Below are 23,103 nucleotides of genomic sequence, written 5' to 3' on the forward strand. Positions count from 1 at the left end.
ATTCCCAGTTTCCATGCCATGAGCAGTGCCCTAGGTTCTATTATTTGCAAGCTCTGCAGGAGCCAGACCACACATGGCACAGCACCACCCAGTGCTTTCATACTAGTTCATCTGCCTCCTGGCCCACTCTTGCTTCTCTTTCAAGGCTGAGCACCAGAGCATCTCCCTCAGCTGCAAAGAATGCCAGACAGAGGGTTCCTCCTTGCCGCCAAAGGCTCCCTTCTCTGCAAGATGCCACAAGGGATAACGGAGGTTTCTGCACAGCAGGCTGGTACCCCTCAGTCACCAGGGCTTGCAGGGAAACTCAATGGAAGCTGGTGGCTGTGAACATGTTGATGGACATGTAGAGACACACTGCATACCTGTGTGCACTCCCATATGTGCACACCAGTGCATGGATGTACAGAAACTCAGTGTTCCCCACATCCTGGATGCTTCCTGCAGGACTCTGATGTTGGCTGTTACACTGCTGGCAATAGTCAGCTCAGACAATTGCCCATTCCTTCCTTAGGAAAGAGCAGTTCCTCAGAGAGCAGCTCTGGGTTGCTCCAAAGCCCCTGATGCTTGCAGGGACACCCTGAGTCTCTCTCTCTCCTTCCAGCCTTACTGTTTGTGTTTCCTTCTTTCCAGTACTTTTCTTCTTTTTCAGTTTGCCAATCTCAGGTCATTCCTGTGACTTTCATCCAGCCAAAATCAGTTATGAAGAAATATTTCAGCTATGATTTGACCATTTTGTATCATTTGATGGTCACATTATCTGCCTTCACATAAAGATAACTCTTTATCCTCCACTATTAATTTAAACAAAATACTCTAGTTACATCTTTTTAATTAGGGACACAACTCTGCTTTTATATCTGAAAGTACAAGGTGAGTTTTCAGATGCTTTTTGCCAGACACAGAAATGTAGCTTGAATATCACAGAAGTGTTATTAGCACCCAACTCTAGCAATAAACCCTGGAACCTCCTTCAGCCCCACCTGCTGCTGCTCACACTGATCCATGGGAAGCACGGCCCTGGCAACAACAGTGGAGATAGGGAGTAAGACAAAGCCACTGAGAAGTAAAATCCTGAATGACTGCAATTGTAGCAGGGAAGGTGATTTCCCTGTCCCCCCTCCATTGTTAAAAGGGTTATTAAAGACATAACAAATCTTCATCAAATGGGTATTAAGGCTGTGCTGATTTTCTCTGTGTGTGGCAGCTCATGTGTGCTCCTGAGGAGTGATAAAAGTCTCAAGAGCAATGTCAAGCAAAGAAGGCTGGGGTGAAGCAGGATAAAAGCTTGGTGACTATCAACGGCAGCAAGAACGTCTTCATTAGCACACTGGAGGTGTTCTTCACATTTGCATGAGGTGGCACAGCCTCATACCCTCACACACAGGAGAATGGTGAGACAAGTCTTGTTTCAGAAATTCCTAGCAACAGCCACCAATCTGCAACAGAAGCAAGAATGTTAACATCAGCTTTCAGAGCAGTCACGGTCAGCTCACACCTCAGATGGAGTATTTCTGGCCCCAAGTATCTCTGGGGGGCACTACTGTGGGTCAGGCAAAGCAGTGAAGCAGCCTAACCCAGCACTGTGTTTTTCTTGCTTCCCTGAAGGTAAGCTGAAAGGTTTATATCCCATTGCTACAATGAAAGGTTTATATCCCATTGCTACAACTGCAGAACACCAGCTCTCCATCAGGTAACTCATCTTGCACCTCCAAAGCTTCCCTTCCCCTTTTAGGAACCTAACATACTGGAGGAGATTTTCCTATGTACATAGAACATTTTTCCTTTTCAGTCTCCCTCTCTCCCATTCAAATGCTGTTCTCAGTCTTTGCATTTCACTTCAGTTTTAATTTCTCCTGCTCCTGGACAGCATTGATTATATTCCACTCATTACCTAAGCCTAAGTCAGGGTGATGTGTCACTGGCCCCTGAGCTGAGGAATGATTTTTTTGACAGGCCACCTGCAACAGCATCAACAGGTGGCAGTTGGGATGAGTTGCTGAGTTAGCCTTGGAATCCTGCCCTGTGATATTCTGTCTCTTCCATCATTTACCTGCCCTCAAGCTAACAGAGATACACCAACACGTGCCAGCAGAGGATCCTGCCTGGCTGCTTTTGGAAGCAGGTATGGGAACAGCCATTAAAGCTTCAGGGATCAACTTCCCAGGATTCAGTCTCTATGCAACCTGTGTGCATTTCAACATCCTTTCCCACAGCTATAGCTACATCATCTCCTGCCTACCTCAAAGGAGCAAGGGCTTGCTTCACTGGACATGGCACCCGGCCCTTCTGGCGGAGCAGCAGTGCACAGGACAGCATCATGTTGCTGGTGGCCAGGCAGCCAAGTGTGGGCTGACAGGAGCACTGCTGTTAGCAAACAGTTAGGTTCACTCACCAGAGATCAAGCAGACTTAAACTGCAATTTGGCACAAGTGTTAGAAGCGAGCTGGAATGATGGATGAACCATCATCCACTGCCCCAGATGAAGTTGCTACAGGATGATGATGATCTCCCTCTACTGCCTCCCAGCAGCTCTCTCCTGGGCAGCAGCAGTCCACATCCTTATCGATTCGATTTCCTTATTAAACCCCTTATTGATCTGCTCATTGTGCACTAGGCAGATAGAACATTTTGATCTCCTGTACTTCTGACAGCATTGCCTGGACTGTGAAGCCTCGTGAGTTGCTTGTGTTTCCTGTGATCTGGAGAGTGTGGATCCACCTAGACTCACATGGAGAGCAGATACCAGTGAGGGATACCCGAGGGAGATCAGGGAAGCTTCTTGTACCAGCAGCTGAGCTGCTGGTCTGCCCACTCCCTGATATGGAGATGAATGGAGTGAAGGGTGAGTCAGCTTCCCAGTTGTTCTTCTGTTTTCCGCTCAAGCCAGTATCCAAAAATACCCTGGACCATCAAAATCTGATCAGGGTATTACATCTACTACTTCCTTCTCTTTAATTGTAGAGTCTACAACCAGAGCAGAGAGTGCACAGTTGGAGTCTGTGAGGATGGGTAAACACCTTGGACATGAAATCTCTTCTCATCTGCAATACCTGTCTAGAGTCTCGCACTGTATCGATCATCACGCTGCCTGTCCCTCACCCATCACCTTCTCCACCACTTCAATGCATCCATCACACACAGGCAACCAGTGGAAGCTGCAAGGCCTACACACAACCCCAGGCACTGCAGGAGTATATCTGAAGGCAAAACATGGGGTGTAATTCTCAGCAGGAGCACACACTGCACTTCTTACACCGTTTTATTGCACAGGCCCCGAATAATGTCCCTATGACAGAGGTGGGAAGAAGGGGTAAAAAATAAGAGAAGCAGAAGTGCAAAGAGACAAGGTGGCTGGACACAGCCAACAGGTCTAGACAGAGCCAACAGGTAGTTGGAAAGAGTGAACTCCTGGTCTGTGCTGCCAGGTCAGATTGCAAAGGTGTGTGATGGGGACAGAGACTCCCTTTTCAGAAGTGCCAGCTAACCCTGCAGTCACTGAAGCAAGTGGAGCACTAGCACCGGTGCCCCTGAGACACCAAGCCAGCTGTGTCGGTCTGGTTCCAAGCCCAAATAAGGCTTTGGATGCTCTATAAACAATACCAGCAGCACAGAACATGCTAGCCAATAAAGCTGAGGAAACGTTTGCAGTCATTTCTCAGGACAGAGCCTTTCATAATTTAAATAGTGCAGAGCAGAAGGCAGCATCACAGCTGCAGTAAATGGGTGATGCTGAGTTGGAAGAGCAAAATCTTTTCTCAGTGAATCCCATTTACACCAGCAGAAGCAACGTCAGGAGGAGCAGCTATGTTACCCTGTGTACTAGCACGTGGATAATTTTTCTTAGTCTGTCTTCTTTTCTAACTTACCATGGGCTTTAGTGGTAAGCTGGAGAAAGCTCAGAGACTAGCTACAGGAACAACTGGAGGACTGCCAAAACACTGCCAAATCAGCAGCTACATGAGGGGGTTGTGTCAAGCAGCAGGTTAAGGGAGGAGTTGATCGCTCTCTGGAAAATGGATTTTTGATAATGGGATCTTGAAGCATTGCAGCATTTGAAGGTGTAAACAAACCCAGTAGCTGGAAGCTGATGTTAAACAAATCAGACTAAAAGTACAAGAGGGCATTTTCAAAAGCTTATCTTTCAGTATAATTTACTAATGGTTGTGCTGGGTTTGCCATTCCTGGAAACATTAAAAAACAGGATGAAGGTTTTTCCAAATTACTGCCTAAATGCCCAGCACAGAAAAATAGAATGGGAGGCTGCTCAGGCTGCACCTTTAACCGGGTTCAGTGACAAGGAACTCCTGTCCTCCCAGCTTAAACCTGCATAGGTTACGAGCCCTTGGAGAGCCTGTGTTATAACCCTGTCAGCTGGCCAGAAGACAAAACACACACCTCATTTCTTCAGCTTCCCACACCACATGCCAGGAAAGAACATTTCTTGCACCTCCTGAAGTGTGCCATGGAGCTCAGCTCTGCCTTTTCTGTCCACCAGAGCCACTCCTCGCCACGTCTGTCCTTCCCATGCCTGTTATTCCCAAAGACATTATGTGTACGCTCTATCTTTTCTTTCCCTTGCCAGCCCCTCCCACCCTTTTCCCTGAGATGCTTGTCACTTCTCCCAGTCTTCTAGGACCAGAAAGGAGAGGTTTGGGGAACTGGGGAGACCTGCTGGCTTCACCAAGTGCTGACTGGGCAGTGGGGAGCAGCAGAGGCCTCAGCTGAGCTACAATAACAGCACCGGCAGGAGCAGCAAGCAAAGGGATGCTGCTTGCAGGACATGACTCCATCCACACGTGACACATGGTCAGGAAGGTCCACAGAAGATGTCCCACATTACAGACCAACCCTGAGCCCAGATTTACCATGTGTCTATGGGCCAGGTAATTCAGCCTCTTGCTCAGCTTTCCCCTGATAATGACATTTACCCTGTTACTGCACAAGAGCATTTTCAGAATCAATTAATTTAGTGTTCATGCAAAGCCCTGTGGACAGAGCCTCAATACAGGTAGTAAGTACTACTATTATTACTGCACTTCAGATGGCTACAGCACTGGCATTTCCCAGCCATGCACCATTAACAATTTACTAAGATAAATGGCCCAGGAACCAGAAAATGCATTTATGACAACTACCTCCTGCTTACCAGCATACATTCAGCTGCATAAATGACACCTCATTGCTCTCTCTGTAGCTATGGTAACATTTCTATTTCATATATCAAAGTGTGCACACACACACCCCACAGACACATGGACCTGGAGGGAAATGAGGCAGTCGCATTTAAAGACACAGCAACATCAAGCCAGCAAACTTTTCACAGCCTCTAAAAGCAAAGCTGCCTACTCCCCCACCCTGGGAGCCAGAGATGAGAAGAAGGCAATTCGTCCCATGCCTGCTGGGTAAGGGCCAGGCTGCATCATGCAGGTGGAGCACCCCCAGGCCCTCAAGGGACTTACTTGAGAGCAGTTTTGTAGTGGTAGATTGCCTCAACATTACGGCCCTGGTCCTTCAGAAAATTGGCGTAGTTGTAGTGCACCTTGGCATTGTGGGGCAGAGTCTTCACTCCTGAGCTGTGAAGAGGAACAGAAGCAGGATGGTGTTAATGGCAGGTTACTCTGCCTCCCTAAGGTCCACCTTCTTCTCATGATCCCTTTTTTCTGAGAAGCTTGCTTGGATTTTGAGCACCTTGTCACCTGCTGAGCCCTTGTCCAACACAACTCCTGTTGCAACCTCAAGCTTGCCCCATGCACTGGCACACCATGTGCCCCAGGCAGACATAAACAAGAGGCAGCAATTCAGCTCATCCTGGTCACTGTCTCTGCAGGCACCCCTAGCACAAACACCCCAATACTCTCTGTGGGCCAATGCTGTTGCATTTCAAAAGGTGAATTATTAAATTCAAAGGCTAATATTTAGATGGAAAGCACCTTAGTACTCTCTACAACACAGCCATAACAGGCTCCTGCTTAAATTTTGTTTCATGAAGCACCTTATGAAAACCTTGATTTAAATCTGTCAGCTCCAGATAGCAGACAGAAGGTATTGCTCCCACAGGCAGCAGCCACCAGAGGGGATGCAGAGCATGCTCCGAGTCCTGACCGAGCACCTATGCACTGCTGAGTGCTGAGCAGAGCGTGGCCAGGAGGGGAGGGCTAATGGGACTCCGGCCCTTAGCCGGTGAGCAGCAGGCTCCGGTGTTACAACACACCGCTGACACATGCGGCTGCCCAGTCACACCACCACTCCCCTCTGCCTCCCCTGCCTTGTGTATATTGGATTCAACATCCACGGTGAGGCCACAAAAGGCGAAGAGTAAGCATATGTTTATTTACTTGAGAGCACAGAAAGCAAGGTACACCTTGCACAGCTAGAGGAAATGCCATTTCAAGGTTAAAGAGAGAAAGAAAAGGAACAGGAGCACATACAACATAGAAACATTTGCCCTGCAAGACTCCAGATAAGTCAGTACTCTGTTTAACGTGAGAATCCTTTCCAGCACATGAAGAGGGCCTCTCTGAGGGAATGGGAAATAAGGACAGATGAATCTGTTTATGTAGAAGCAGACAAAGCACTGTTTCTTGCTCACAAGTAGATTCCTGCTAGATGTCTCTTTTCTTTGCCATTATCTCTGACCCTCCTCCCTCCAGGTGGGAAAAGTGAAGATTAGGAAATTCCCAGATCTTGTTGCTTTGCCTTGTCTCTCTCTTCTGTTTAACTTTGGGGGGCATGGAAGTTAATCATAATGAGATGGGGTTGCACACAGCCTCTGCAGTAGGGTGCACTGCCTCTCCCCCATGGGGAAAATGCAGCCACAGCTGCAGATACCCTTTGCTGAGAATTGTAAAACATTGCTGAAGAACTGTAGTGGTAAATAGGATTCTTTGTAGTTATCTGTAGCCAAGTGGTCCCAAGCATTGCTAATGCCTGCTTGAGAAAGCTTTGCCTTACAGAGTTCTGCACAACACAGCCACAGTTTGCCTACTGACACGAAAAATAGACCTCACATCTGGCCTCATCATCATCAGGTACTTCCACATTGCTTACTGGGAGCACTACAGGAATAAGACATTTTGTGACTAATCATGGAATTAAATCAGTTAATTGATGCTATTCTTAAGAGAATGATTTTCTGTATTAGTTTTCACAAAGATATGCTGCAGCAGCAGCAAGTAATATGTGGGACTGCTGCAGCTGTGTTCATTTCCATTGGCCTTGGGAGCTATTAACTATACACTTACAACCTCTGGGCATTACTGGAATATTAAGTCTTATACAGGGAGGTTTCATTACATTGGTGCTACTGTTACAGGCAGAGACAAGGACAGGCACTCAAAACTGCTGCTCTCTGAGCTATGTGCAGAGAGTTGCTGGCTCTGCTACAGCCCCTGCAGAAACACAGCAAACAGAGTTAAGGGTGAGGAGCACATCACACACACACCCCAGCTCTCAGGGACACGGTTAGAACAAAGAGATGCATATGCTTAAATATTTTAACTCTGGGCCATTTCCCTTTAAGCAGAATTTATTATGAATCCTTACTTGAATCCATCACTAATAAGGCTTCTTTCATCTGTGTGCTTCTGCTGGAGGTGGATGCCATAGGGCAGGCAGAAATCAGCTGGAGTTCTTACACTGCTCTCTTCTGCATCCCACTGCTGGTGCACCCTGACCTCTTTATTTTCCGGGAACTGTGGGGGTGTTTCACTTTGCAAGTGCACACAGCGATAATCCGGGCTGCTTGGAATCTCTGTGCTCTGGGAGGCAGCAGCAAATACAGCCATGGATGGGAAGGGGATTTTTTTAGGTGAGTTTAGGCAAACACTCCTGCTAATTGCTTCTTGACCAGCCAGAACACTCTGCTCCTTGACAGAGGAAATAACGTCCATAACCAAAGCCAAGCAGGAAAGGGTGGAGTATAAATAACAAAGTGGAACACAATGTTTTTCCATTCTGCTTTCTGCAAGCCCCCAGACTTTCACAATTTCGATCTGATTTTCCAATATGCTTTTCCAAACTCCTATTTCCCTCTTCCCCAGCACACACTTGCCCTTCTGAAAACCTACTGCACTGAGCTGGCTCTGGTCAGAAACAAGCCTGCCAAGATTGAACATCACCTCTCTAAAGGATTTCCCTCCTTTGTGACTTCTATGACAGCAATAGGCAACAGAAATGGGAAATAAGCAATAGGCAAAGCCCTTTTACATAACAATTCCTCTCCGTGGCACAACTAAAGGCCTACTAGCCATAAACCTGATAAATGAAATGCCAGTGGCATTTTCCAACCTCAAATGCCAGCATTACTCATTTCCCACTTCATTTGGGAAAAGTCTCCTGCTCTGTAGAGGAACCGGGTGCAGGGCAGAGGCTTCCCCGATTTTCCATATGAAAAGTGCTCAGTTTAGAAGGAAAGGAGGCCACTCCTGCCTCAGCAGGTGCCCGGGGAGACGGGTGGGGCCGCCTTGGGAATCGTTAGCATTGACAAAACCGCACAGCAGCCAACGCCACCTCTGGGGCTGGGCTGCTTTTCGCAAATGACTGAAGTCAGCAGACCTGGCTTGGGAGACAACACTGCTAAGAAGGAAGTGCCACTTTTATACTGTTCCTTTGCTGGGTACCACTGGGTTTGCAGGCACTGTCACAAACGTGGGCAGTCCTGCAGATGCTTTCCAGGAGCAGCAGGAAATGTGGGAGCTTGACAAACCTTGGACAGGTCAGTACAGAGGATGCACAGGTTAGCCCACAGCCCTCACTTCCTCCTCCTTATGGGTTCAGTCATTAAACTGTAGCTGGAGCCCATGAAGCCTGACCTCCTGACCTGTGCATTCGCTCTGTGGGGCAGTTCCTTAAATATTTAACAACAAAGCCCTCTCAGCCCACCTGCAGACAAAATGTGTGGGGCTTCTCTTGGAACACTATACCTCAAACATTTAGACCTCTGTATAGTTAGCCACTTTTTGTGGTTCATTTGCTTCTCATGTAGTCCTTGCACTTATGCTTGTGCATCTATGAAGGGTGCATTAGATCTTCAGACGCACTGCTTCTTTCAGCCAGCATCCTGGTGGGACAGCTGAAAAACTGGCTCCTGGGCTGAAGACTAAGAGTCAGGAAGCCCCAAAGATGGCAACAGTGATATCAAAGCAGGGTAAGGCCTGAGAAGGGGTCAAAATGTGGTATAAGCACAGAATTGGTAACAGGCTGAGTATACTAACATCTCACTGACCAGCATAGCAAGTGTGTATAACAGAATAGGTCTCAGCCAAGGGAATTGAGACAGATCAGCCCTGAAAAAAACACTTTCAAGAAAGTGGATGAATGGAAAGTTGAGCTAAAGTGAAAAAGGAGGGGAAAAGAGGTAATTAATTAAAGCAGCAGCTGGAGGAGGAAGAATAAAGAACTAGGAAGAGGAGTGAGGATTCTCTCAGCACACACTGGTTAAAATAAAAATCCAACAAACAGACACTACTGAGTAGGTTGTTTTATGTCTCTTTTCCCACATCTATAGATTTGCTCTGTTTCCTTATTATTTTTCCTCATACCTCTTTACTGTTCCTTCTCTTCCTCCTGCTCTGTCCTTTCTAATTTGTTGCTGCTGCACATGCCTTCATCCATTTCTCCCTCCTCTCACCATCAGCCTGTATACAGCCTCCTCCTCTTGCTCCAGAAAGGTCTCCCAGTCATGGCATGACATTATCTTCTTGCTATACTATTCTTCTTTTGCATTGCCTTCCCATCAAGAAGAAGACTCCTATTATACCACAGACTCACAAGAGATATATAACATCTATCAAAGAAGATCTTGAAAGGACAACAGAAAGGCAAACAGCATAGGAAAGCAGGTTATGAGAAATGAAAGTCACCCTTTCAAAAGTAAACGTCAGAGCTACTGAAGGAAAAAGGAGAAAGAGTACAAACTTCAGCAAGTTAAACATAAACCCTAATTAGGCAGACCAAAAGAGATTTAAGGAAAAACTTGCCAAAGCCATCAATGGAACACATCAGATATAGGAAACCTGCCAAATATCCCCTCAGGCAAACAGACGGTGCAAGTCTAAAAGCAGTGCTGGAAGAAGAAAAGGCCACTGCAGAAAAGCTAAATGGATTACCTGCACCAGTGCTCACTACAGGGGAACCGAGGCTGCCACACAGGATCCTCTCCTTTACAGGGTAAAGTCTAAAACACTGCCTCAAGTGGCAGTAAATGAGGTTTTACAATAAATCAATATGAACAGCAGTAAATCCATTGTATCTGGTAGTAAGCATCCAAAGAAAATCAGTCATGAAGCTGCTATTAGCTGCAGTATCCTATCATTTAACTGAGGCTGCCACTGGAGAAATGAGCAGAGTTGCATATATCAATGGTGTGCACTTCAATGTTCAAAAGGCTCTGGATAAAATCCTTGACTAAAGACTTCAGTTTCTTAAATGGAGCAAGTGAGAAGGTCCTGTCCTGAATCAATACTCAGCTGAAAGGCAGCAAGCGAAGAGCATGATTATGTGGACAGTTTTCACAATCAGAGAAGACTGCAAGCAGGGTCCCCATGAGACATGCAGTGGTATTCAAGCTGCTTCACATGTTCACAAAGGACCTTGAAAAGGCAGCAAACAGGGAGGCAACACATTTGCTGATGACTCCAACATGAATCACATTGCAAGAATTAAAGCAGACTGCAAAAGACTGCAGGAGGATCTCACGGTATTGAGGGTAGGGCAGAAGATGGCAGATGAAATGCAGTTCTGCTACAGGCACGAGTATCTGAGAGTGTGTACCCATACTCCAAGTCTGCATAAATCTGCACCCAGGCTGATGTCTGTACAGCAGATGTTTCTCCTTGAGGAAGTATCCTCTCACAACAGGTACACCAGAAGGCCAATAGAAGATGGCTTGCATTAGAACCAGCGTGGTCAGCGGGACAAGAGACTGGGGTGATTACCCCCCTGTACTCGGCACCTCAAACACTGCGTGCAGTTTTGGGCTCCTTACTACATGAAGGACAGGGAGACGCTGGAGTGTGTCCAAAGGAGGGTAGCGAAACTGATGAAGGGTCTCATAGTGAAAGTCCTACAAGGAGTAACTGAGAGAATTGGGGTTCTTCAGCCTACAGGAAAGGAGGCTGGAGCGAGGTGGGTGGCACTCTCTACAACTCCCTGAAAGGAGGCTGGAGCAAGGTGGGTGTTAGTCTCTTCTCCCATGCAACAAGAAACAAAGACAAAGGGAAATGGCCTCAAGTTGAGCCAGGTGAGGTTTTAATTGGATATCGGGAAAAAAATCCTTCAGCAAAGAGTTGCAAAGCATTGGAACAGGCTGCCCAGAGAAGTGGTTGAGTAATCATTCCTGGAGGTACTTAAAAGACCTGTAGTTGTGGTGCTTAGTGACATGGTTTAGCAGGGGACTTGGCAGGGCTAGGTTAACAGTGGAATCTATAACCATAAAGGTCTTTTCCAACCTAAAGAATTCTATGACTCTATCTTTGAGTTTGGGTGGATAGTGCTGTGAAAATATCACCCAGTGCTTATGAGAGGTCACAAAAGGCAAGTGGAAGATCAGGAATTAGTAGAAGAGAACATAAAACAGAAACCCATCCTGCTTTACTGTAGGTCTTGAAAGGTGACTCTGGTCTCTGCAAAGTGACAGATTAGAGTTTGAAAGCATCCAGCAAAGACTGACAAGCAGGATCACAAATGCAGAACAGCTCCATGTGAGAAGAGTTCAAAATCAGCAGACTCCAGTGTGAAAACAATTACCTTGGGTGAGGGCATAGAGTAAAGGTGTGGAAGGTAGAGGATAAATGAGCTGATGGTTACTCACTACTCAGCACACTGAACTAGGGAACACCAGACAAGGTGATCAGGCAGAAGGGACACAGTGCACAGAAGGGCAGTCTTAGAATGCATGCTGTGTAATTTAACAGCAGAGCCCAGTGCACAGGATGCTGTAGAAGCCAAAAGTATAAAAAGATTTGAAAGAGCAGTTAGAGACATTAACAGAGGAAAGTCCATCAATGGCTATTAAAAGCAAAAAATTCCAAGTAACACCTGCCCAACTAAGCAGACATAACCTTATCCTTCTCTTCTGCAACAGACCCCTTGGCAACTCATATGACCTCAAGAGTGCTTCTTAGGAGGAGGAAATATCCTCCCATCATCCACTCCAGCTAGATTTCATCATTCTTAAACACAGGTGACCAGAGCTTACATAATGATAGCAGATGATGTCTAGAATAGAACAGAGTAGAATAGACCAGGTTGGAAGAGACCTTCAAGATCATCGTGTCCAACCTATCAACTAATTCAACACCACCTAATCAACTAACCCATGGCACCAAGCACCCTATCAAGTCTCCTCCTGAACACCTCCAATGATGGTGACTCCACCACCACCCTGGGCAGCCCATTCCAGTGGGCAATCACTCTCTCTGTGTAGAACTTCTTCCTAACCTCCAGCCTAAACCTCCCCTGGTGCAGCCTGAGACTGTGTCCTCTTGTTCTGGTACTGGCTGCCTGGGAGAACAACATCCGTCTGTCTACAACCTCCCTTCAGGTAGTTGTAGAGAGCAATGAGGTCACCCCTGAGTCTCCTCTTCTCCAGGCTAAGCAACCCCAGCTCCCTCAGCCTCTCCTCACAGGGCTGTGCTCCAAGCCCCTCACCAACTTTGTTGCCCTTCTCTGGATACGCTCCAGCAAGTCAACATCCTTCCTATATGCAGTGCAGCATATGGAATTGCCATCTTCCCACTCCCCTATCATCAAGAGAGTCATCCAAGTTGGTAAGGCATCCAGCTTTCCTCTGACTGGCCACAATTAGACAGAAGAGCTTGGACTAGAGGTGTACTTCATGGGGATTGCTGTGCAAACCCAGACCAGTCACCATGGCTGCTCTTTCCACTACAAACACCGTTTCAGGGGGACAGACAAGGAATCATCTCAGAGGGAAGAAACTCATTCCAGATTTAAAAAATAAAATCCCACTAACAGAGCTCCAGCCACTTCAGTAGCTTTTACTGAAGTCCAGAGGACACCAAACCCAATTTCATGCTCTTCAGTGCTGTGTAAGATAAAGTTTGCTCTGGCCAATAAGTTAGAAAACCAAGCGAAGCAACCCATGTGCCATCACCTGCATCTCTGCAAGTACCTCACAATTAGACAACTGCTGAACGCAGCTGGAGGCAAATACAATATATTTGCTAGCAAAACACAAAATGAAACAGTCTGCTTCAGTGCAAAAAAAATACATAAATGAAGTTGTAAAGAAAGACATTTGGCAAAGAGTAATCAAATGAAATGAAACACAGTACATTAAGTCTGGTACTTCATGGCATCTCAGTTTTGTCATTAAGGACATCGAGAAAGAAAATTCAATATATGCCATAGCATTCCTCTGCTGTTCCAAAGGGCTGCACAGGGAGCATTTGCTATGCCTTTCAGAAGGCATTATTGGCAGATCCACAGAACTGCAGTTATTTAAAACCAGTGTGTCTTAAAAAAGCAATTGCCTGAACCAAAGTTTGCACATAAGCACATAAAGTGCTGACACCAGCTTTGCACTGTTGCCAGACAACAGAAAGTGGGTGTTTTTCAGAATGATCAAAATGGAAGGACTTGTGCTAAAGAGAACTGTGGCATGGAACATTTTAAACAACACAAGCACGCAAGGATTCTCCTTGGTCATTCATACCTGAAAAGGGACTCTCGTGACAGCCAGATTTCATTCTGTCTCACGGTCTTCCAGGAAAAGAGCAGCAGCAGTAAAGCAAAGAGGGTCGGAACAGTAATTCTCCACTTATTGAACCATGTAGACAATTTTTTGAGACCATGGACAAAAAGAATGCAGTACCCCATGCTGGAGGAAAACAAAAGAAAACCAAAAAAAGAAACAGAAAAGGAAAAGGAACCAAAAGTTATATTCCAGTACTCTGGTTTATATGCAAGACCGTTCAGTATTGCATTTATTACACAATTACAGAGGTTTGGGATTAATTATATTTTCCAGGCTACCAAACACCAATTCCACAGCAGTTTTCCTCAAGTCACTACATAATTTCCAAATTAATCTAAATGACAGAGAGAGATGCCAACAATACAGTAGCATACACAATACCACCCAGCATAATGTTAGCTTACACCAGCACGCAGAAGACAGCTGCTCTGCTGCGCAGCAAGCTATGAAAGCACATGTAATAACAGCAATACTGAGCAGGACTGCAGCAGCCTGGCTGTGCAAACCATTGTAACAGAGGGAAGTCTCTGAACAGCCCCAGTCGTGGCTGCTGTTAATTCTAGTTTACAAATTCTGAAGCCGAGGAGGGAGAGCAAGTGTTGCAGCCAGTGCTTGCAGCAGGAGTTGGTGGCAGAAGACATGTCAAAAGGCAGGAGTGCCTGTGTGGGTCTTCCACATGTACATCAAGGCCAGCCCATCTTCTAAGGCCTGGTCCAGAACAGCTAAGATGTGCAAGAAGAACTTCCTTGCTGCCCTTCATGAAACCACATATGGCCTTCTCCAGCGCTCAGCTTCTTGGCACTGTCATGGCTGCCTGCAGCACGTAACTACTGAGGCATCTTCTGTGAAGCAAAAATCATTCTGAAGTCTTACTCCTGTATAACTTTAAATCACTTCAGTAATTATCTACCTTAATTCAAGTGTTAATTCTTCCAGTGATGTCCCTCTGCACTGGAAATGAAGTGCTTTTGGTTGCTGTACTTAGTACACCACTCGTTCTACTTGGCATCTTGAAAAACGAATTCAGTTCCTACTGCTCAAGGAATCTCATTAGCTTATCTGTAACTCTCCAGTGCAGTTATTTAGCACCAGATTTAGTCATAGGCTTAAAAGCTATCTTAGTCCAGGTGGCTACCTGTGAAGGAAAAAATGGGAGCCGAAGGATCTGGAATAAGGCTTTGGGAACACCAGTACATGGGGACAAATGGGGAACAAAGGGCAGCTCTCCCCAGACACCACCACAGGTTGCCTGTATCAAGAATAGCATGACACACAGGACCAGAGCAATGATTGTCCCACTGTACTCAATACTGGTGAGACCACACCTTGAACCCTGGGGTCAGTTTTGGTGTCCTCACTCCAAGAAGTACATTGAGGTGCCAGAGAGGGTCCAGAGAAGAGCAACAAAGGTGGTCTGGAGAACAGGGCTGGTGAGGAGCAGCTGAGGAAGCTGGGGGTGTTTAGTCTAGAGAAAAGGGGGCTGAGAGGAGACCTCATTGCTTTCTTCAGCTCCATGGAAGCGACAAGAGGAAATGGCCTCAAGTTGCAGCAGGGGAGGTTTAGATTGCATATGGAATAGGCTGCCCAGAGAAGTGCTTGAATCCCCATCCCTGGAGATGTTTAAAATGACATAAATTATATGCTTTAGAGTTAGGTCATGGTTGGACTTGATGATGTTAAAGGTCTTTTCCACCTGAAACCATTCTATGCTTGAAGTCTGGATGGAGGTAGACAGTTCACTGCATCTGTCCACAATCCAGCTGGAGATATACAGGCTCTTCTGGTTTGTGCTGAGATATCTGAGCAACTTCCTGGTAAGACTACTATGAGGTAAGAAAAACTAAGTATGCAGTTCCCTTGTCAGAGATGACTTTGCAAGTAAGCATGTGATGTGGCAAAAGTCAGACTGGAAATGGAAAAAAACAAACTCTCCCATCCTTGAGGAATTGTGAGTGTGCTTCTTAGCCCAGTTTCTGTCAGATTGGAGGGCTGGGCACGTTGCCATTGCCTGAGCTTCCTAAGGATGGAGAGCACCAGTAATTACTGCTTTGTGCTTCTGGAACTTTCCTCTTACCTGATTCATGGCAACAAAGCGATTTGCTCTGCTGACAGGGGACAGGCAAACGAGGTACCTAAGCTATAGTAAAGGGCTCTACCCAAAACACAGGGGAGTATGCAATGGAAACCAAAGTGCACAGACAGGAGAGTAACCAAAAGGCAGGCTTCACAGCCACACCCAGCAAGGCTACAGGATTCATCAGCAGGTATGAATACACAGGGGAATGTGTTCCCAGGTAGCGCTGGGATGGGGATCATGTAGCTGATGCACCAGAATCACAAACCACAGAGCTGCAAAGGGTGAGCTTAAAGGAGTGATGCTGAAGAGGGCAGGAGGGCTGAAGCATGATTTACACTTTAATAAGAGATAATTGTGACAACACTAGGACTGAGTTGTTGTGCCACAGTTACAGCCAGCCAGCCTACAGACAATGTACCTGTGCTACAAAACGTGAGAGAACCCAAAAGGAGAGGATCAGGAAGCATGAAGAAGATAAATGCTTCTATTTTCAAGGGCCTGGTAAGTTGGCTCAAAACCCCTGACCATTTCCTGTCACAGATCATCAAGGGGTGGATGGGACGCACTGTGGTTATCCTGTTGGGGACCTTTCAGTGCAGGTGCCAGGTGGAGGCACATCTTTTTGCAGGGATTTTTTTATGCCATGGTGATTTCAAGCCCATGCCCTGGCTGAGGGTGGATGTCACATTCCTGGCTGCAGGTTGTTAGCAGGCCAAGGACTCCCAAAGCACAGAAAGCCCTCCCATCTGCTTTGCCACCAGGAAAGCAGCTGCTTTTGTGATTTCATGCTATGAATTCTTTGCAAAACAATGCCCTGAAATATCTCCAAAGCTATTATCCTTTGTAATTTTTGCATCTTGCTTTACATTTCTACCTTAAAGCCAAGTAAGTATGGTGAAATCGGGGCAAATCTTGACCCCTCCTCCAGATTCTGTGGTCTGCTCTAAACGAGTAAGTGTCCACACCAATGCTTCAGTATCTGTCAAAATAATGCATTTATATTGCTATTGTTTCCTAGTCCCCAAACCACATATCCCTCACACCTTACAACACACTTGTTTTGCCCTAGACTCAACAGTCCCACTACAGAGATTAGCTTTAGCGCTGGGACCATGAAGTTCTGAACCAGCAGAGCACTAAGCTTGCTACAATGGAGTTACTGCAGCAAAATGCCCCGACCTGGAGAGCCTCCCTGCAGTGCTTCACACCTGAGATGCACATTCATCCTGTTTCCCTTGATCCTGACTTCACCAGGCTGCCCTGAGTTGTAGTGAGTCAGTAGCAGCCCAAGCAGTGCTACTATGGTAGGAATAGCCCATAGAGGTGACACTACACTTCTCTGGTGAAAGCAGCTTACCAGGTGACTCTAAGACATTTTCATTGCGCTCAGCTCTGCCATGACCCTGCCATCACCTGCAAACACATGCAACAGTCCAAGTACATTAGCTTTTCTTCTCCATCAGGACTTCCATAGCAAACATTAGTACTCTCATGTATTTACAGAACAGAAATGAAAATGCCTCAAAAGCATCTTTCATCATTTAGCACTTGAAAAAATCACCTTAGCTACTACATTCCAGATACCTGCATAGCTGTCTGCTTATACATGGAGCCTGCAGGATTGTGGAACCTCTCCCTTATGAGGAGAGGCTGAGGGCTCTTTAGCTTGGAGAGGAGGAGCCTGAGGGGTGACCTCATTTATATTTGTAAAGATGTGCAGGGTGAGTGCACAGAGGATGGAGCCAGGTCTGCTGGGTGATGCCCAGTGACAGCACAAGGGGCAGTGGTGGATGTTGAGGCATAGGAAGTTCCATGGAAACAGGAGGAAAGATTTTGTCACTTTGAGGGTGACAGAACCCTGGAACTGGCTGCCCAGGGGGGTTGTGGAGTCTCCCTCTCTGGAGATATTCAAAACCTGCCTGGATGTGCTCCTGTGTGATCTGCTCTAGGTGCTCCTGCTCTGGCAGGGGGGCTGGACTGGATGAGGTCCCTGCCAGACCCTGTGATTGTGGGTTTGGTTTTGTTTGTGGTTTTGGTTTGGGGTTTTTTGTTGTTGTTTGTTTGGGGTTGGTTTGTTAGTTATTTTTTGCTAATTCCAGCACTTCATAGAGAGGGGAAGGCAGGGTCCCTGCCAGATTCTGTGATTGTGGGTTTGGTTTTGTTTGTGGTTTTGGTTTGGGGTTTTTGTTGTTGTTTGATTGGGGTGGTCTGTTAGTTATTTTTTGCTAATTCCAGCACTTCATAGAGAGAAGAAGGCAGGGAACTATTTCTCCTGAAGGATTTTTCTCTTGGTACTGTCATCCCCTGTCCCACTAGCACTTTTCTAAAATACTTTGTAGCCAAAACAAAACAATGGGGAACAAGCAAAATCCCAACCTCACTACTATTTTAAGTCCATTTCTCACTGGATTACTGTAAAACTGCTAAGCTTTTTTTTCTTCTTCTTTTTATTCTGTAGGATAAGCAGCAGCTTGCTGCCAAAAGGCTTCCCCACTGTGAAAAATCCATGCCAGCTTTGTTCCTAGAGCCATATGCAAAGCTGGACCTGAGGAACAGCCCAACAGGTTAACATGGCAGTAGTTTTCCCACGGGCTTACAACGAGCACATTGATGACTGAAGTACCTGTGGCTTCAGAAATTCACTGACTCTGCAGGAGAACTCAGCACACAGCCCAACAGGCCAACATTTTCTCAGTTCCTCACATTTGTAGCTCCCGCTGCACTAAAGTGTCACCTTAGGAACACTCAGAACTGCAGTGAGGGCAGGGCAGCGCTCGGCAGGCAAACCCTCGGCACCACTGGACACAAGTTTATGGCAGACTGCACGCAGGCAGCTGTGCAATGCCAGACTTTCATCTGCAATATCTGTGGTTTATTAATACCCTTCTACCTGCAAGGAAGTGAAGTGAGAGGAGGTACAAGCAGATGGCAATGAGGTGGCATACAGATCTCATTTCCCACAGTGCACTAAGCGTGTTACCTGATTAAAACAAGAGCCAAACAGCAGATACTGCTCGGGTAATTACAACACAACTTCAGCCTTTCCTTTGGCCATTATGGCTCCTCTCCCAAGACAAGGCCATTACTGACTATGCTTACATGCAGCTCCTCTGCCTTTGTTGACCAGGATTCCCACTTTTAAGTAAACCAGGAACGACTTTGCTGCATTTGGTTCTTGGCAGTGGCATCTAATCAAAGACACACTAGTACCGCCCAGAACTATCAGGACTTCTTCTATAGCAGTCTGCCTGCATCAGAAACCATCTCATCTCCTCCAGAAATTGTTTGGAGACCTACTGCTGCAGAAAGCTCCTGAAAACCAAGGAATATTCCCATCGCAGCCCTTATTGTATTTCCCCAGTTGCACCTTTCCACAGCACAGGTTTCCACTCCATGCATGGAGCAAGCAGGCAGAGCAGCCTGAGCGCTGCAGCTCTGAGGCACCAAGCCACACACCAGTGCGGCAGCCCCAGCCTGTTCTAACTCAGCCAGGCAGGGCTGTAAGCTCAGGAGTTAAAAAGCATGGGAGAAACTATGCAGAAAAGATGCCTGCCTCACACTTTGTAATGGTTATCTTGGGCATGTCAAATCTTGTGAAGTAGGAGGGTTTGTTTATTTGTTGTTTAGTATTGTTTGCTTGTTTAATCTCACCTACATGCATGTAAACTTGCAGTAAATCCACTAAGTTAATCTCAGAACTCAGCCAAAATAAGAATCCAGATGCATAAACACGTATCAGTCAGGAAAGGAGTTGCCTATGAGCAACTTGCATAGGTATGGAAGAAACACTACCCTGTTCAAAGGCTGCTAATGCAACAGAAAGGATTCTCTCAAAACTATACTGAGACCAGAAAATGTGCTTGGCTTTGACATTTCACCCCAGAGGCTTTTTCTGGGCTGCAAACCTCCATCTTGATTTCCAGCACTTATTTAAGATGCCTCACTTTCCCTCCATAACTGACCCTCACATTCAGGCTGCTCCCAAGCAAGTTTAACCCCTGCCTGCAGGACCCTAAGTGCATACCGTGCTGCTGTCTTGCAGAGTGTGGGGAGCTCAGCCTTAAGAAAAATGGTGTTTGCAGCCAGGTCCAAATGCTGAATACAAACATTTGATTCTGTTTTAGTTCCCCACAACCTCCCTAGCTCAAATCCCCTACATCTGTTACCTGGCATGATATGCCCACTCCTATTTCCTGACCAAGCCACACCAGCTCTGCAGCCTGGGCTGAGGAAACACACTGAGAGGAAAAGTCAACGTCAGCTGAAATGCAGCTTGCAGGCAGAGCTGTTGCTGCAGGGGACAAAAGGCACTCCATCCCCATTACACTCATCGGCTGTGCTCTCACTTCTCTAATAGGGAGTAATTGATTGCAAAAAGCATTCTTGGCATGCCATGTAGGCGGCTCATGCCTCACTACACAGCAATCAGATACCGAAAGATACTGGGAAAGAAAAAAAAAAGCATGGCCAGAGTGTCTCTTTCTACCTCGAAAAAGCACTCTCAGGCATGGAGCTCCAGCCATGAGCAGTGATGGCAGGGTGCTGTTTCATGAAAAATACCAAGTTTTCCAAGTCTGGGCCTGTTTTGGGCCATGATAAAACCTGCACTTAAAATAAAATAGTGTTCTCATTTAGAAAGAAATTATATTTGTAGTGTTAGCTTACACCCAGGTCACCCATTACAGCCAGACTCTCAGAAGTGACCTGGATCACCTGCATTCAAGCTGCTGCAGCAGGTCAGGCTGAGAGCTGAGGATGCTGTAGATGCAGGCCTCTGAAAGGCTTTGACTTTGGGGTCCTCAAAATTCCCCAGCTATCAAAGCCCCAGTGTTGATCTGGAACAGCCACACTTCCAACCAGTCCAAATTTATTTCCAGATGTTTTGAGACATTTACTTTGTCCTGCCAAGCTCACTGCCAGGTGAAGGTTTTTCCCTCGCAGTTGGTGCAAGGCTAGCCTAAATTCAGCAAGTTGCAGGGTGGCTAATTTGATAGGAATGCAGACATGGACCTAGACCACGTCTGGATCATACTGCCACCACTGAGCGATGCACCAGGATGTAGATCCAGCACCACACATCTGGGAAAAATGTTGTGTGGCAGATGGAACTTTATGTTCCAATTCTCAGACAATTTGTCCTCAAAGAGGCAGTTCTGGGACACATAACTAAAATGGGTAAACTAAAATGTCGTATTTTCTATGGGGGAATGTTGTATCAGAATCTTCTCAACCAGTTAGGACTGCAAGGTAAAACCCTGTTGGAACAGTTATGGTTTTGCGCTAAATGTCCAAGGGGAAAGAAGATGTGGGATGTGTTTCTGTCACACAGCCAGCCAGCAGCATTCACTATGCAGCTCTGCTTCTTCACCTGTACTGAGTTGGGGGACAAAGGGAAAGTGTTGTTCAAATTGCCTTTCCCCAGTAAGATGACATGGATTTAGTTACTGGAGATTTGTAAAGACTTCAAGACAACCATCAAGGTGTAATATTAAAAACTAAATGTACTGGAAAAAAAGGAGCTTCATAGCTCAGAAATATCAGTGTGACAGTCAAGTGACTGGCAGCATACTTGTTACTGAGTCTGCTGAATAAAATCTGACATTTTCACAGCATTAAGAGGTCTTTTCCTGAAATAAGGTGTGCAAGTTGCAATACACCAGAAACACTGGCAGAATACAGCTAATTTGGAAAGTACCTTAAGAGTTAGTGTTAGGCTTTGTCCTTGCCTCTAAACGAAAAGCTATGCAGGCCTGTATTAAAGACACTTAGACATGATCAGCTAAGTCATCAAAATCATTTACTGCCACTAGCAATGTGGTCCTCTAGGCAGAACATTAGAGAAAATGCAGGAACTGAGTGATTTTGCTAACCTCTGAATAGCTGTTTAACATTTGGACACATTTCCCCTCCTTCCAATAAGTCATGTGATAAACAAATTAACTTCATTACACTGAGTCCAAGATTTAACCTCCAACAAATTCCTGTCTCAAATATTTACAGGCAACACAGAAACTTTTCAGGCTCTGGATTAGGACATGCATTATGGAAAGAAAACATTTTCTAAATGAAAAATCCAATATAATTCCCTAAATCTTCTGTGCTTTACTGGGGAAGGTTCTGCATACTACTGTTTTAAGTAAAGTAATTTAAGTAATTTAACTGAAGTGCTGTAACAATTTCTGAAATTCTGGAATAGGGACACAATTTCCAGTTCTGTTCCATTGCAAGTCTCCAAAAAGTTCATCTAGGAAACTATTTCCTATGACATTTCACAAGGCATCTTCTTAGGGTCACCATAGTCCCTTGTAATTAAGAGTTCCCCTTTTAACTGACATGAAGGCATTCCACAAGATTACATCAATTTAAGTTTTTTCTACTTTTTACAAGCAGTATCTTTGCAAATCTGTATTATTTTAAAGAGCAGGACAAATGCATTTGAAGGCTTTCCCTTTACCTAAAAAAAAATCCCAACAAACTCAAATATCTTTCCAGCAAAGCCATTAATGCTGATACTCCACTCAAATGTGGCTATTTCCTGAATCACTCACACGTGGCCAAAACACAAAGAGTTTCTCAAATGCATATTTTAAAGGTAGCTAAAATAACACAAGACTGCAGTCCAGCCCAAATGCACCATGAGCTAATATTTTTCAGCTTTGCAGAACCATTTCAGGTCTTATTCCTATACATTTACTGCTTCTTGTCAAAATACACAGCATTAGCATCTCAGCCCTCCCTGCCTACATTAATGACAATGGATGCTTTGATTTCTCCTTAAAGCATTTAACAGGGGTCGACAAGCCTTCAGAAGCTCTGAGCTTGTCTGGACATGTATCTGGAAGATGGCTGCTTTGAGTGTTTAGCCCTTTCAGAAGCAGTTAATTCTCATTACTTAAGGAAAACTCTTTCTGTTCCTTTCCTAATGGCAGAGTGGAGTTGTTTACAAACATTTAGCCAGTGTGCCCCTTTCTTAAAGGCACAGCTCAAACGGCCACATATCCCTACTGAATAGATGAGGAAACAGAAGAGTTGCTTGCCTCATATGAGGTCCCAGCTTTCTCCCCTCCATTCTGCAGACCACTGCTCAAATCGACATCCTGGAGCAGGGACATCAGCATGGTAAAGAGGAACCAGGCTGGGACTGGGGTCTGGCCCAGTGCCATCATACAATGTCCTCCCAGTGTCCTGAGGTCTGTGGCTGAATGACAGGGAATATAATCCCGTTCACTCCTGACCTTCAGCTTCTTCACGGCCTTCACCAGAATCAAGTAAGGCATTGAAATCACAGGGCTTTTAAGGAAATGGAACA

The 23,103-nt window shown here is 45.8% G+C and overlaps 1 protein-coding gene across 1 annotated transcript in view; it reads right to left on the minus strand.

The window, feature by feature from the left end:
• Positions 1-23,103, minus strand: part of TMTC1 (transmembrane O-mannosyltransferase targeting cadherins 1) — a 178,622-nt gene that overhangs the window by 29,996 nt on the left and 125,523 nt on the right. The window contains exons 9-10 of the mRNA XM_054167616.1: positions 13,676-13,840; positions 5,460-5,573 (exon numbers count right to left, since the gene is read on the minus strand). Coding sequence (XP_054023591.1) covers positions 5,460-5,573; positions 13,676-13,840 — 279 coding nt within the window. The remainder of the gene's footprint in view (positions 1-5,459; positions 5,574-13,675; positions 13,841-23,103) is intronic.

This window comes from Dryobates pubescens, chromosome 15, assembly GCF_014839835.1.
Source record: "Dryobates pubescens isolate bDryPub1 chromosome 15, bDryPub1.pri, whole genome shotgun sequence".
Classification (NCBI taxonomy): Eukaryota; Metazoa; Chordata; class Aves; order Piciformes; family Picidae; genus Dryobates; species Dryobates pubescens.